A 16,948-nucleotide genomic window follows, 5' to 3' on the forward strand; every position below is an offset into this window, starting at 1 on the left:
GTATCCCAGGAGAACAAGTTACTTCTAAAATCACCAATAACTTTGGCTCTTTGTATTTATTGGCATTGGAGAGAGCCTCCATCAGCTCTAGCTCTATCTTCTATGGTTTTTTTTCTCGAGACATAAGGATTTGTTTTTCTTAATGATCAAATATTTTATTAGCTCCAACTGAACTGTACAAACAAGCCATGGTTCCCAACCACAATAACCTGAAATACCTGCATTTAGAGACATTTTGCAAGCACAGATTGGTATTTTTGCTTGAATCTACATTGTAGAGCTGACGTTCACAATCTTGTATCACATGGTGTCGCCCTGGTCTGTGGGTGGAGGGTTTGGGTAGGATGAAGTCACAGGGGAGGTCAGAGGCTGCAGAGAAGAGGCTTTTAACACAGACAACTTTCAATTAGAATGCTAGCAACAAAACAACAATACTTTCCAAAATATCTGGGAAATGTTAATGTTACAACCATTAAAGTTAATGCACCACTAGAAACAACACGACAGCATGCATATTCAGATCAAATTAGCATTATTTATTTATTTAATTAGCCTGTATCTGCATTTTAAGCTATCTGTTATAATTAAAGTGGCATCATGACAAATGCAGAGTACTGTGAACATTGGCAGAAATATTTAATGGATTATTTGGCCAGTAAGAAATGTTTTTCTATCCTTTAAAAATAAATCAAGTTTTGGCAAATAAGGCTGCTAGCGATTTCCAAATGTGAAATGTATTATGTATTGCTTTCGTACTCTTCATACTTTAACTGTGTACCTTTGGGTATTTTTCCTGTTGGTCAGGTCAAAATGTTTTTATTTGAATACATCCCTTTGCCCTCCAGTCCAAATTATGAAATGGACAGTTCACCCTAAAATCAGGAACACATGCATCTACTCATGGACGATAGGGTTTTGCTCATGACACTGTCACTTCCTGCTTGGCTTAGCAGTAGTAAGCAGATTAAGTTTAGGTGAACGAAAATATGTCCTACATGAAAATGCTTAGAACAATGTTTGTGGACTATCTTGAGTAACAAGGGCATTATTTCTGGAAAGACACATTGCTGTTGAATTTTTCAAATGTATTCTTTTGCCACTTTGTGCACCAATTACTTCCATTATATCAGGAAGAAGGCCACACCTCTACAGCCTTTATCTCAAACCACCTAGATTGATATACAGTAAAGCAATCCAGGTAAGAGAACGTATGTATTTATTAAATTGGGTAATACGTTTCATAATAGATTTATTGAACAAAAAAGAAAACTAATTAATTACCATGTACATTATACAACATTACATTACATGTCATGCCGCTGATGCTTTTATCCAAATCGACTTTGTACAGTCGATAGTGTTTCAAACTCTTTAAGTGCTGCTTTTTTTTGTGTGTGTAGGAATTATTGGCAAGAGAACATCACTTGCTTTACTCAAACTCCTCAAGAAAGCAGAGTAACTCACATGCTTAATATAACCGGCAAAACATTTTCCTAGAGAGCCCTTTTACACCAAGTTGTGGTAATATGGAATGTTGTTGTTGTTTTAACAACCTTCAGTAAACCAACAGTGACATTTGGATGTTTGTTTAATATGAATTCCTGACAACTTGTCAGCGTCAAAACAACACAGGCTCTGTCTGAGTCTGGCATTTTCTCTCACCCTGTGGTTTGCTCTGCAGAGCTTAATAAGGAATTCAAATGTGGCTTTGTCTTCCATGTCAACTTTATTCTTCAGGGTTGAAAACAAGTAGTATTCAAATGAAAGTATCAACTGTCAAATAAGAGCTCTGGGTAAAAAACGGATAACATATATTACATCTGTACATAAAGAATGTATGCCTAGGCTATAAATATGTATTATTTAAAGAACACGTTATGTACTTCATGTGGAATAAGTATGGACCTGACTTAGCATAGAACATTTTAAGTTATAACTCAGGGCAGATGGAACCTTGTAAAAAAATACAACTCGCAAAGAGGGAGAGGAGGCAGTGACGTGGGCCTTTTTTGGATTTTTGTTAAATCATTCAAATTAAACTTAAATTCATTTTAACTTCTCAAGTAACATATTAACTTACACATTCCTTATTTTTAACCTGTTAACAAGTGAGGCTCATTTGGAATACTAGTCGGCCTACAGAAATGACCTTTTGTTTTTGTATAAATCATATATTTTACAATTCATTTTTACAATTTGAGTTGAATGACTACTGTATGAATGCTAGTGCTTATATCGAGATTAAGACATTTGACGTGAGTAGTATTGATATCTATCTATCAATCATACGTATGACTATCTTTGTATAAGTGATGGTAGAAATAGGCTACTAAAATACCTTTTGTTGTTGACTCAAGTGACTACAGATGGGGTCCATGAGTAGCAAGCTGCATGAGTGTGTGAAAGCAAATTATTTCTTAATGCTCTTAATGTTTTCATTTTTGTAAAGCACTTTGAATTGCCTTGTGTTGAGGTTGAAAGGTGCTATATAAATAAACTTGCCTTGCCTTGCCTTGCCTTTGACCGGATGTTGATAGTGTATATTATACGGAAGTGATGCGGCTTTTACTGTTCTACGTAGCTCCAAGTAACTTATTGCCTTAATATAAAATCCATGAATGTAGTCGCTCAATTTGAACAAAATTGCCAAAATAGACATGTTACATTTTCTCTTAAGTTGCAATCTGTTTGACATTCAGCTATTTAACGCGACAGGATGCAATTTAGTCGATACAATGGCAGTTCCGCATTAATAATGGTTTTAACCTCAGCTGACGACACAACCGTTGCCGACATGCTCCTTATTCAGTAAATATAAGCTGTCAAAAACTAGATACCACACATACTTCGATAAATCCACCATTATATTCCAGTTATATGGTTTATTATGACGTGCGCTCAGTAGGTGAATGCATTGTCCGACTGTCCTGGAAGGCATCACAAGGTAAACGGCAGGAATGTTGTTGTGTTTTTAAAAATATCCTGTTAAAGAAAGAAGAGGATTAAACCTTCCTCACGAATGGATATATCGACCTACGTTTACCGTAATTTAATTGTGTTTTCCCGTGCTCTTGACTGCGCGGTTTGGCTAAGCTAGCTACGTAATCTAATGTTTGTGTTTTGACAGCTCAGCTTGTCTGTAGGCTAGCTAGCTAACTAGCTAACGTTTCCTAGCTAGCTAGCTAACTAATACCAGCAGTTTAAAAATAACAACAAATCAAACAGTGGGAAGCAGCTCATCTCTCCATCTAATGTTACATTAGGGATATTCATTTTAGTATTTTTTCTGAATGATGTGCTTCAGAAAGCAACAGTGTATACGTGGTAACGACAGTTCCTCATACTGTATTGTACCTTAAAATAGGAAATGTCTTTAGAGTTACCAAGGCTTAAGGACAATTTGGATAAACATTTCTAAATGTGCCCATTTGGCGGTAGGTAGTTTTAGCTAGTTAAGTGGTTCACAAGAAGAAGGAATTACCTTTTTAAGCCGTACCTGAGGGTAAATGGTGAACAACAAAGCCATTTCTCAGTAGTATTGATTAAGCAAACTTAATATCGACCAACCCAAAATGCTTGGTGTGACATTATAACTTTTTTAATTTCAACGCTCATAAAAGCATTCATGCTAAAGATATAACTTATTTGCAAACATTTATTATGTATAAAGTGTTGGCTCAGTATTTTTAAGACCAGTCTATCCACTTTAGTTCAGTTCTGATGTTATATTAGAATTGCTTCTTTGTTGATATCAGCATCCCATCCTTTTTGAAGTATTTCCAAATGTAACTGAAATGTAACTAAAACACATTTATAGCATGGGTGTCCGACTCAATACCTCGAGTTTCCAGTTTGACCTGATACATTTCCAGTTTGACCTGATAAATGTGCCCTCATGTTAAGCAGAAATCCCTGCCTATCACGAGGAAAGGTAATTGATAAACAAAATGGACATTATTTTAGCTGGAGCTTACTTTTGATGATATGGTTGCTGTGGCAGCTGTAGAGAGGGTGTGTCACCATTTACTGCACTATTGCCAGGCGTTTGATATGACAGTAGGACGCAATGTGCCTGTCAATTAATAACTTTTACTTTCACTCTTCATGAGCCTCTGAAATTGGTATCTGTAAGCGCCCAAAGCCCAAAATGGGTCTGTTGGTTTACATTAGTTTTAGGTTGTTCTATGTTTTGTAATGCTTCCATTAATGGTTAGCTATTTAGGGTTTTTAGCCTTAGGTGTGGCAAACATTCTTTCATTGTTCTATCCTTCTATTTTGTGAAAAAGTTAGGATTCAGAATCAATAAGCATTCTAATCTGTGGTACTACCTAGGACCTGTTGTCTTTGTGTTCTTCTAACTTGTGTTTGTTTCTGCCTAACCCACAGGTCATGCATGCAGCCGGACCCCTAGCCTGCGCTTTGTACACCCCCTTGAGCCAGTGTCCTTCCAGTAGGTGGAGGCTCTTCCTCCCCTAGGCTCCGTTTCTACTCACGGCCCCCTTCAATCCCAGAGTTCCCTATGTTAACCCTCATGAGCATGTTTTACTATATTTGTCTGCGGCGCCGCTCCAGGAGTGGGACTCGAGGGGAGGCTCTGACCAGTCGGCGGGCCGTGGAGTCGGGCCAGCGGGCGGTGTTGCCGGTCAGTGTTGAGGTGGAGCAATATGCCAAGGAGGTTCTGGACTTCAGCTCCCACTATGGCAGTGAGAATAGCATGTCGTACACCATGTGGAACCTGGCCGGGGTCCCCAACGTCTACCCAAGCTCAGGGGACTTCACTCAGACGGCTGTATGCAGAGCCTATGGGAAGTGGTGGGAACAATGTGCCAGCGCTCCACCACCCTTTCGCCGCACACCCAAAGGTTTCCACAGCCAGGATTATATTGAACTGGGCTTCGAGGAGCCTGTCTACCCTACAGCAGTGGATGTGCTTGAGACTTATTACCCTGGAGCCATCGTCCAAATTATGGCCTGCTCTCACAACCCCTTCTCCCAGAATCCACCTACTGATGTCAGGTAAAGAGGAAACCATCAGTATCAGTGCTGCAATAAAATGTTAAATCAAAGTTCATTTATTGCTATTCTACAACACGCAGTTGCACAATGAAATGAAGTAGTCTGTAGTTGATTAACACAAAAAGACATTCCAGCAGGTAAGCACAACTTTGAAGTGAGAGCTAGTCTTCTCGTTTCATGAATTTACAATGGAGACATTTCTAGCCTTATTTGAATAATAATAATAATTTATTACTTGCATTGTTATGCTCGTTCATTGATACCTGACATTTGTATTCTTTATCAAATTAGCTTTACTTCATTATTTTCCTTTGTTTGTTATAGGACATTGTGTTGTTATGGAAAGTGCTCTTTTAAATAATGTTTATGGCTACCTTAGGAATTTGGTTCACCTCGAGCAGTGTCTATCTGACAGTGAAACCAAGAGGCACAATTGTAAGCCTGAATTTTCAGTAAAACTGTATTATTTGACTGGGGTTTCTTTCCAATTATTAAATCAATAATTGGATGCATATGAATTAGATTTTTGGTGACCCTCTGAGGTTCTGTGGAAAAACTACCAGGTAAAGAAAGTATTAACTTTTGTGCAACCAACCCCATCAAATCAGTATTGGCTACAAACCAGCAGCGACGTTTAGAAGCCAACTTGTATTACATTGGCAGAGACGCACTGCCTTGAGGTGTGTATTCTGGCACAGCAGTTGAAGGATAAATCCCTTTAATCCCATTTCTTTATTTGTTATTTGTTGAATTATACCACATCTCTGTATTCCACAATCCACATCTAATCATGGGTTTAAGTGACTAAGTTATATTAATTGTAGCTATATTTTTTCCAAACAAATCTTGTCATGGTAGAGAAAGATTTATATTTTAATATGTTTTTTGAACATGTATTAAATGAATTTTCTCTAAACTCTTCTCTCTTTTGAGCATTCAGCATACGATAATCATTTTTGATAAATGTATTTTTGAAACATTGCTCCTGATTGTAGCACCATGACAGCATTTGGAGCACTGAGTAGAATTACAAGGTCATTGTCCTACATAGACGTTTTTTTAGAGAGCTACAGTAGTTCAACACTGACCATTGATTTTCCTTTAGCAGTCGGGAACCGGCAATCAGTGAAGCTTTTATGAATAATCGTAATTATAATAATATTTACATTACTCCTATCACAACCAGTCTTACAACTAACACAAAAAACACAATCAAATACACAATAATACTGGAAAAAGAAAGAAAGCAATGGAAAAAGAAAAAACTTGTATTTTTGAATTGTTCTTCATCATCAACATAGAGTATAATAATAATAATAATTTCTATTTTTATAGCGCCTTTCAAGAAACCCAAGGATGCTTTTTTTTTTTTATCACACAAAGTACAAGTAAACCAATAGTAAAACAATCTGGAAATAATTGAGTTATTTAAAGGAAGATAGAGCTGTAGCAGCAGGAGTACCTCCGGCAGCACCATCGACAGCCAATCACTGATTTATATTTTAGGGCCAAGCCAGAGAGGGCTTTAAATAATTAAGTTAAATCTTAAAATCAATACTAAAACAAATAGACAACCAGTGTACGGTCATTACAATTGGAGTAATGTGAGGAGGCTTGCTGCCGCATTTTGCACACATTGTCTTTTAAGTCTATTAATTGTTTTCTGATTGTTGTACTCGTTAAAAGACCATTACAATACTCCAACTGTGAGGAAATAGAAGCATGAATGATGGTTTGATCGTCATTAAAACACAGCTGATTTATGAGATGGTATTCATGAATGGATAAACCTGTGAGTGGCTCTCTTAAAAGGTGAGGTTGGTGTCTAAAAGCTCTTCCAGGTTCCTGACATTTGTTTCCATATTCATTCTTAAGGGACCAAGAGAGGACTGGATACTGGGAAGCAGATTGGCAAAATCTGAGACTAGAGTGACATGTCAATTTTCAGGGGGGAAACATTTAATCCACTTGGCTTCACAGTACAACTCTCTTTTTCCAGATGGGAGGTGCTGTGGTCAGGGGAGCCCACCAAGGTGCTGACCCCCCAGGCCCGCCAGTTTTCCCCCAACATCAAGCACATCAACTTCCCTACCAACCTGCTGCGAATAGAGGTCAACAGCTCTCTGCTGGACTACTACACGGAGCTGGACGCTGTCATCCTGCGGGGGGTGAAAGAGAGGCCCATGCTGGCCCGCTATAAGATGCCCATCATCGATATTAACGACCTGAGTGACAGCGAGGAGGAGCTGTCTGATCTGGGAGGTCCATTCAGACAAGGAGGGGAGGCCAAGAGGACAGGCAACGGCTACTTTGACAAACTGCCTTATGAGGTGATCCCAGACTTTACAGATATAGTATCAGACTTAGACAATACTTTACTTTTCCCTTTGGAAATTAGGTTTTGTGCCACTCCATTTAGAATGAGTAAAATGAAAAATAAAAGACTAAATATTAATATAAACATAGGAAGTAAAGGTAAGAATGTGCAATCAAAAGATAACATAAAGTCAATAAAAATATGTATATACACATTATAAAGTAAAATGTCTAATTAAACATGAAGTAAAATAGAATAAAAAAAATGATATTAACATCAGAAGTAAAAATGTGGTCCTTAATGAGTATATCATTTTTTTTTTTTAAAGTTGCAGTTCCTAATAGATTCTCAAGCTTGTGTTAGGGATTAGTAATGTTTGGTTTTTTTACACAAAAGGCTTATTTCGCGGTTTTTTACCAATAAATATTCGGTTATGGTGTGCCTCCATAGATAATTTAGCTTTAATTGATGTCAAACCATTCTACTGTCACCCACATTAATAATAGTGATTGTCATTAAAAGTGCCCTTTGGAGTGTTGTGTCAAACATCAGTTTTCTTGAGCTGTAACGAACGTGTTCAATGCTTATCCTTCCTCATAAATCCTTTGCAAAGCGCCTTTTGGCTCTGCATTGTATACATCCATGTTGACCAGATTGAAATCTTCTTTACATCCTTTGTTGGTGCCTTGCAGCATTTCTTTGCATGTTACTGCCACCTATAGATCAAAGGAATAGTGTCAAACGATGGCAGGGTACTGTATAACATTACCTGCACGGCGTTAGTTTCAGCCATAAAACCCAAGATCATTAGCAACAGCAAGCCCTACAATCATTATACCTGCGCCAGAGTGCACATGTAACAATAATAACCAGTATTCCAAGAAAACACGTCCATTTTGTAGCTCGGACCTGTTGAAACTTGATATCGTAAGCAATCATGGACTCAGTCATTTCCATGCCACGCACACGTATCATGTTGTTTCAAACGAGCTTCAAAACACCGGCAGCTCTCTTGATATTCCTTCTCTTATCTCCTCTCCAAACCGCTGCCATTAACAGCAGTCTTCACAACCGCCGTGTGTTTGTTTCAGAAACACAATATAGCTATTATCTGTCAGCTGATACTCGCTTGAACACCGTGTATTGTTAAATCACTGCAACACACACTCGCACAATCCTTCTTTCTCTTTGAGAGGGAACACGAACACGGTGCAAAACAAACCGGCTCACCTCTCCACTGATCCTGCTATCAGTGCTTTGTGTCCCAGATAAACACTATTTGACATTCTCTAGACTTCTCTGTTATTCTCTACTAGGTTCTACCTCTCTTTGGTTTGTGCTGTGTTCTCCTAACAGACATAACAGTCTTGTGTTTTGTCTCTCCTGTCTCTTTTTGTTTGCCTTTTCTTTCCATAACCTTATCCTCTTTCTCCCCATCTTCCATCCACAGCTCATCCAGCTGATTCTGAGCCACCTGACCCTGCCGGACCTCTGCCGTCTGGCCCAGAGCTGTAAGCTGCTGCACCAGCACTGCTGCGACCCGCTGCAGTACACCCAGCTGAGCCTGCAGCCCTACTGGGGCCGGCTGAGTGACGCCGCCCTGGGACACCTGCAGAGCCGCTGCACTCTCCTCCAGAGGCTCAACCTGTCCTGGATCGGCAACCGCGGAGCTCTAACCCTGACCGGCTTCAGCAGGTCAGACTGTCAGCACGCCGCACATGTTAGAAAACAGGCAGATGACCTTGGGAAACTAACAAATACTCAAGTGTTTTTTTTCTGAGGGAGGGACATGCTGAGACAAAGACAATGGATTGAAAGTTAGTTTCTATGTCTATAAATGATGGGGTATACACATCCTTATAATGGGTTATCTGCTTATAAAACTGCCTAATGCTGTGTGATGATACAATAATGTTTTATGACAATGATCATAAAACATTATCAAGCATTGAATGACTTTTTAGGTCTCGTTTAATTACACGGATCAAATTATACTGTAGTTCCCTGATAGATTGTATTACATATTCATTGTTTCACTTAATGCTACTACTTATAATCCCATTACAGTGCATTATAAAGTGAGAGAAGTACTCAAATTATTGAGATATAGGCGGAAATAATACATTACAAGCGGGTTGGAGTCTCTCTTGTTTATTTTGTCCTTTTTTTGCTTTTAATAAATACAGAACGACATTGTATTCAATCTTTGCAAGAGCAACACACAAAGTCAAACTAGTTTTATATCTACAAGTCATAACAGAAATGTAGTACTTCAAATGTACACCACCTTTTAATGATGAACCACTGAAGGATGCACGCACATTTACACTTCACTAATGTAATGTTTCCCAAAAAATACTCCATTGACTCAACATTTGATGAAACCTGAAACTATTTCATATTTAATATTTAGGTGACCTATCATGCAAAATGCACTTTTGTACGTCTTTTATACATGAATATGTGTCCCCGGTGTTTGCAGGGAACTCACCAAGTGTCAGAAAACACAACCCTCTCTATTTTCCTCCATACCCAAATCTCTTAAAAAGTGGCTGCAACGGATCTGATACAGACTGATCCAGATTTGAAAACTTCTATGACGTCACAGAAGTGGCACTACGGCTATTGGGCCAACTCCACCAATCAGGAGGAGACAGCCACAGACATTGCCGTTCGAAAGCGCTGGAGACGCTGTAGTACATATGCCAGGCCTGTAGATGGTGCTGTTCTCACAGAATCAGCCCATGCAAAGACAGTGTTAAATTGAGCGAAATGAGGAATGGCTAAAATGCATGATCTGTTTGGTATTTTGAAAAATAAAAAGTATAAATATGCCATATATAGGTATGGTCCTACACTATATTATTCAAATATAGCATGATAGGTCCACTTCAACTGTATTTATACATTTCACTTTTATGTGAACATTAATCAAAAGTGACTGAAAAGTGAAAAGGGGTTATACTACATCCTGGCAACAAAAAGATATGTGAGTCACCAGCATATGTAGAGTATTATAATGCTTGACCTTGTGAGTAAATATACCTTGCTTTGGGTATTTTTCCTGTTGGTCAGGTCAAAATGTTTTTATTTGAATACATCCCTTTGCCCTCCAGTCAAAATTATAAACATTTATAATTTATAATTATAGAGATTATAGCACATTATTAGTATTCTTACAATGACTTATAGACATGTGCGTCATAGGAAGTTTTACCAAGCTTTTTCAATAACGACAAAAAGAAAATAAGATATTATGTAAAAGTCATATTGTCTAAAGTAGGGACATGTGCACTAGTATGTTGCTAATGAATGTATTCCTCTCCTGATTTCCCCTGTACATCTATTCCCCCCCTCAGCTTCATGAAGGCCTGCGGTCAGAGCCTGGGCTCCCTGGAGCTGTCGTGCTGCCACTTCCTGAACGAGCCCTGCCTGGAGGTCATCTCTCAGACGTGTCCCGGGCTGCAGGAGCTCAACCTGTCCTCCTGCGACCGCCTCCAACCGCAGGCCTTCACACACATCTCCAAACTGACACGCCTCCGCAGGCTGGTGCTCTACCGGACCAAGATAGAGGTAGGCGCGGTCAACAATGTATCTGGGAAACCTCTATCAAAGTGACATTTTAACATCATTGTCCAAATACAGCAGGTAGACTGTAGGATAGTTAATGATATGTTTATATTTTAAATGGTTTCCCTGTTTGTAATATGCAGGTTGCTTGGTTACCTTTTATACAAGCAAGGCTACATTTGTCTTATTTTGTTAGTCATTTTCCAGTATTGCCTAATATAGAGAAGATATCACGCTAGGAAGATTAATGAGAAGTTAAGAAAATCGTTGAATGTTCTGGGAAACTTGTAGAATTTTCGGAATTTTGCGAACATTATTCTGAGATTTTGTAGGACATCTCATCCGCATTGTCTTAATATTAAGCAGTTCACCGTTTATTCTTGAGCATGGAAAGAGTAACTGATATACGTTGTTTTATGAAAATAGGCAGACCTCCTTTGCGGATGCCGTTTGGTTGAAAGCACTAGATTGAAAAATTTTAATGTTGTATTTTACAATCTCTTTTTCTAATGTAGCAATTTATGTTCATACAGTACGTTTCCATGTGTTCTGTCACCACTATTTAAGTGGCAAGATCACAAGGAGCCAAAAGCAACAAAAGTCAGTATTAAAGATTGGATGCTAGGCAAATTAGCATACAGATAGAAACATCACATTGGTATGCTAATTATAAGGCAGAACAAGTTGAATACTCACATTACCAACAGCCAAAACACTGACATGCTTGGACGTCAACATGTCTGCTTGACAGTAACATGAGAATCTTAGCTTTTTTATTGTCAACAAAAAGGGTTTTCTGCAGTAGTAATCATCATCGTCCTTTTCTGCAGACATCTACAAAGCAAATCTTTCTAGAATTTCTTGAAAAGATGATTGTGTCTTTATCTGTGACTGTTGGAAACACATCAGTATATAGATTTAGCAGTTTCTGTTGGGTAGCTTGCTGTATTTCCAATGTATGAGAAAAGTGTTGTATGACCACAGTACAAAGCAGAAGTATTAACTAGTCTTAACTGACTAGCTACTCACAGGTTGTATACTGTTGGTCTATGAGCTCTGAACTGTTTAACCTAAATTATGATAATTCCCATTTTCAGATTGTCTCGTTTTGATCATTTCTGAAGGGCCTGAAGATTTAAAAAAAAACAAAGATTTAATTTTAAAGGTGCATTCTTTAAACCAGGCTCTAGTATTCACTTCTCTACAATAACAGCTAGCTAGACAGCTTTCTGAAGTTAGAATATTCTTTTTTAAGTTGAAATTCACTAATATCAACTTATTGTCAGTGTTCCTAATCACTTTTTTTCAATAAAATCCTATATTATTCCATCCTTAATGTTAAGTAAATGTTAGACTTTCACAAGACTTTTAGAAGACTTTCACAAGCCCTGTCCTAATGTTGGACAAGCAGTTTATTTGGTGGCACATGCTTTACGTTTTGTGTAGCTCATTTTGTATTATCTTTTGAGATGAACTAAGTCAAGTCTGAGCTCAGGGGGTGTTGCAGACACGTACTGCATGTCAGGTTCAGGCCTGTCTGACGTGTAAAACGGCTGTATTGTGTTCCCCCTCAGCGTTTTCTCCAGTGTTTGTCATGTTTCAGATTGTGGGCAGTAGGCAGTGTAGAGTTCCTGCGGTGGAGCCAGGCAGCGTGCTGCAGGTTGTTTTCACCCAGCGGGCAGACAGAGCAGGCTGTGTGTCTGTTTGAGGGCCTGACATCTCAGCTGTCATTACCCTGTCACTGCTCTAATTAAATGGCTAGCTCGGCAGAGAGAGGCGTTTATATAGAATCCAGCGACAGGCTGCAGCACATGTACCACACACACACACACACACACACACACACACACACACACACACACACACACACACACACACACACACACACACACACACACACACACACACACACACACACACACACACACACACACACACACACACACACACACACACACACACACACACACACACACACACACACACACACACATACACACACACACACACACACACACACACACACACACACACACACACACACACACACACACACACACACACACACACACACAAACACAAAAGGCTTTCACTTCCATGTCTGACACCTTCTCCTGCCCTGAGGTACACAATGTTGGCAGTTGCAGTGTTGAATTCCCATAGCTGCAACGCCACTGGAGAGATCTGTGTCCTCACTGTGCTTGACTTTGTGAGGTGAAAACTAGCTGTTGCGTCCTTTTAAATTCCCTTAGATACAATAAGCGTAGCCTGAGTGCCCGGCTGCCCGCGGCAGCAGACAGGAAATCACTTAGGAGGGACTTTTGGTGACATGACTAGACATGGTAGTGCAAATTAAAGGTATATTGTTATTTTTAATGTATACCTTGTAGATTTAGACTGGGATAAGTTTGGGGTTTAGTTTGATGATGAACATGTGACTCCAATACTGTTCCGTTATCACTCCCAGCTCGTCCAATACAGCAGCTCGCTCAGTGGCCTTGTGCGTCAAACTATGACGCTCCACATACCTCTCTAGCATCTGTTTTTTTTATTTTAAGGCTTTGACTTGTGGGCCTTTTTAATAACTAATGACTTTTTTCCAAGATGGATTATGATGGATGGGTCAATCAAACACAGCACCTTCTTACAGGAGGCCGCTGTTACTGTCCGGAGTGAAAGTAAAAATCAACGTTGACTTATACGTGCTTAAATATGTCACATACTGTACATAACGTAGCCATCTTAACTAGCTTAGTTACTAACTAACTTCTTAACTTAAGTTACGTAACAAACTTAGTTATTCTAACCCTAACAATTATCTTTTTCAAACACTTAAACAAGTGATTTGTTCCCTGAAACTAACCCAAACAAATCACACTTAACCTGCATAGCATTTGTAATCTACTTAAAATACCTAAAGGGGCCCTATTGTGCTTTTTGTGGGTTTCCCTTTCCTGTAGTGTGTTATATAGGTTTTTGTGTAACATCGTAAAAATTGTAAAATCACAAAGTTCCCTTCAGAGGGAATTACTCTCCCGCACACTCCGTCCCGCCTGAAAGGCCTCCATTCGACTCTCATGTTTACTTCTGTAACATATGCGGCTTTCACACCAGCGCTTTTCCCGTTCTAGCTCCGTGCTAGAGCTTTTCTGGTTCAGCTCTGGTTTCCCTTTTCTGCTCCCGCTTTGTTCACACCGACCAGAGCCCGACTGGTGCTGCCGCTGCTGCGTCATGACGTCACCGTTTACATCGCTGATTTGCTCCCCAACGGCATTACGGCGCTCACAACAACAACAACAACAATGGGGGACTGCGTCGGGTCGATGATCGTGTTGCTTTTAATCACACGAAGCCAGATTAAATTAAATAACGACTTCTCCAACCTTATACTTTTCTCCAGAGTGCCGTGGTTCATTGTTTATTAATGTGTTTCAGCGGCATTTACCGACCACTGCAGTGCTGGCTGCTCTTCCACAGGAGTTTATTCTCCCGTTAGATCCGGGTTAGCTAATACTTTAGAGCGGCCTCTCTAAAGTATTCACTGTCCGACTGTCACACAAGCAGCTGATACATATCCCCAGTTCCCCTTAAGTGAATGTGTGTCAGTCTGAATTGACGCTGTTTGGCATCACAACGCTATTATTAAAGTGTCTCTGGTATAAAATGGGTGATGTTAGCATAGCAACTGAAGGTAAACTGACTACTTGCTATTGCTATCCTATTCTGGCATAAACCGTTTTCTACAGGCACATTTTACCGGTGTATTTTTCATTATGATTCTACTTGTGATAGTCGGACAGGACAACCTGTGCAGTCCATGTATTGCAACCCAGTCTCATGGCATTTCGTGTTCACCAACACGATTTGTAATCTATTGATTCGTGTTCACCAACACGATTTTCTCCTTTTTTTCGTGTTGCACAGCACGATTTTAAAAGCAATGCATTTCTACTGGTAATGTGTTTCGTACCTGCAACACGTCTTTTTCTCCGGTCGGGTCGTGGAAGACCGGAAGCTGTGTGGTTCATAAAAACATGTTCTTACTCAATATCAAGCCACAATTATTGCTTTTATTTTAAATCGTATAATTTCGGACTTTTGTTTCCGTCTGTGAGGAAAATAAATGGGGCTCAGAGCCTCAGAATACTGAAATCTGTATTTTTAAATCTTTTTTTCCTTCTAATTTTGTATTCTTTTCAAAATGACACACTGTTATTTACTCACCAATAACACACAATTATCCTTGCTTTTATTTATTGGTTTAATTCCATAATCTCTGGCTTTTTTGGTGTCCATCAGGAACTGAATTTCAAAATAAAAATAACCGGAAACAGCCTCTAGGAGTTTAGGATGGCCGAAGACACTACACTACCCATAATCCCCAGCTATCGTTTAGGACTACAGTCCCCGTGATTAATGTTCAAGCGCTGGGATTGGATGTTGGAGTGGCAGTGCGCCAAGGTTACGCCGAGCGTCAAACAGCTGTTTGAAATGGAACAAAACCACGCCAGACTATCCAAAACCGGAATTGAACGCCCCCCCCAGAACTACACATGCTGGCTATTGTGTTTCGCAAAATGTTCCATGGGACGTCTCTACTGAACGTTTTCGTTTTTCCCACAATTAGAAGTTGCAGTATTAAACACATTGGTGTTATCAAATGTAAAACATATAATTAATAAATGGGTGAAAATCGCTTGTGTCCATAATGCGCAGCATTAATATATACCCACATGACAGCTCATTGTTACTTTGTAATTCTATTCCACAATTCAGAGGTTAACCTGATTGCCAAGTGCCAACAATCGGGAGAGAACTCACCAGCTGCTGGTATGTCATATTAGTCCATGCTTGTCTTTGTTTACTTCCTTGTTTCTATCTGACGTCAGAATAATGTGGTCTTGCCGTTGGCTAATCTGCCTCACGTGACTTGTGATTTATTTAACTGAATGCAGACTCGAGTTTCGAGTTTCTCCTAAGTTTGTTTGTTTATTTACTTTATCTGTTTTTATTGTATTTCTTTTGTAAACTTTATCTCTGGCTAGTTTGTTCACTCATGGGACTGCCTGGGGATCAGCCCCTGGGCCTGATGGGCCTCTTGTGGGGAATGTTTGTTTGTTTTTGTTGTTGTTGTTGTTTTTGTTGCGGCTGTGTGTGCTTGTATGATCGGGATTTTGATTTCTGCCTATTAATTAAATCGAAAATAGACTTCAGCCTTGCATCTAGTTTGACCTTAGCCTACAAATGCTGTACTCACAAAACACTGCTATTTCCTATGTTACTGAAACCTTATGAATGAGGCAAAAGGATTAAAAATTATTCATCTTAATATCAGGAGTTTGGTGTCAAAAATTAACCAGCTTCGTGTATGGGTCATTATGCATAAGCCACACATTATCACACTTTCGGAGACCTGGCTAGGTAGTCATATATCAAATAATGAAATTAATTTGACAAATTACAATTTATACAGATCTGACAGAGTCTCATTGGGTGGAGGTGTGGCCATTTTTGTGTTAGCAGAGCTCGCTTCTGAATTGATTACTCCCCCTGTTGAAGCTTATCTTTTTGAATGTATTTTTGTTAAAATCACACTGCATGAAAACAAGCGACTGATCATTGGAAGTGTATATAGACCACCATCATCCCCTGCTGATTCCTTTAATAATATAATCTCCACCATCAATTCCATCAATTCTATTTCTCAGAAAGGCGAACTAATAATACTTGGTGACTTTAACAAAAATTGGCTTGATAAATCATGCTCTAAAGAAAAAAATCTACTAAATAATCTAAACCTAACTCAACTTATTAAAGAGCCGACTCGTATTACACCCCGGTCTCAAACTCTTCTTGACTGGATACTGGCTTCTCATCCTGACAGATTTTCCAAGTCTGGTATCATGTCAGACTGTTTTAGTGACCATTGTGTTGTTTACTGTGTGTGGAAAATTAAAATTCCGAAAGTGCCCCCTAAGTTGATTAGTATCAGACAATATAAAAAACTGAATCTTGACTTATTTTTGAATGATTTACTTGCTATTA

General features: G+C 39.1%; 1 protein-coding gene across 3 annotated transcripts in view; it reads left to right on the forward strand.

Moving 5' to 3' along the window:
• Positions 1-16,948, forward strand: part of fbxl4 (F-box and leucine-rich repeat protein 4) — a 40,902-nt gene that overhangs the window by 11,678 nt on the left and 12,276 nt on the right. The window contains exons 1-5 of one of the 3 annotated variants that reach the window (XM_079694661.1): positions 2,543-2,944; positions 4,387-5,016; positions 7,016-7,346; positions 8,784-9,028; positions 10,693-10,906. In XM_079694661.1, coding sequence (XP_079550787.1) covers positions 4,520-5,016; positions 7,016-7,346; positions 8,784-9,028; positions 10,693-10,906 — 1,287 coding nt within the window. In that variant the 5' untranslated portion in view covers positions 2,543-2,944; positions 4,387-4,519. Of the gene's footprint in view, positions 1-2,542; positions 3,045-4,386; positions 5,017-7,015; positions 7,347-8,783; positions 9,029-10,692; positions 10,907-16,948 lie in introns of those variants that run through there. The other 2 variants (XM_079694660.1, XM_079694662.1) reach the window with 2 other exon arrangements.

The sequence above is a fragment of the Notothenia rossii genome (assembly GCF_949606895.1).
Source record: "Notothenia rossii genome assembly, chromosome: 7".
Taxonomy (NCBI): Eukaryota; Metazoa; Chordata; class Actinopteri; order Perciformes; family Nototheniidae; genus Notothenia; species Notothenia rossii.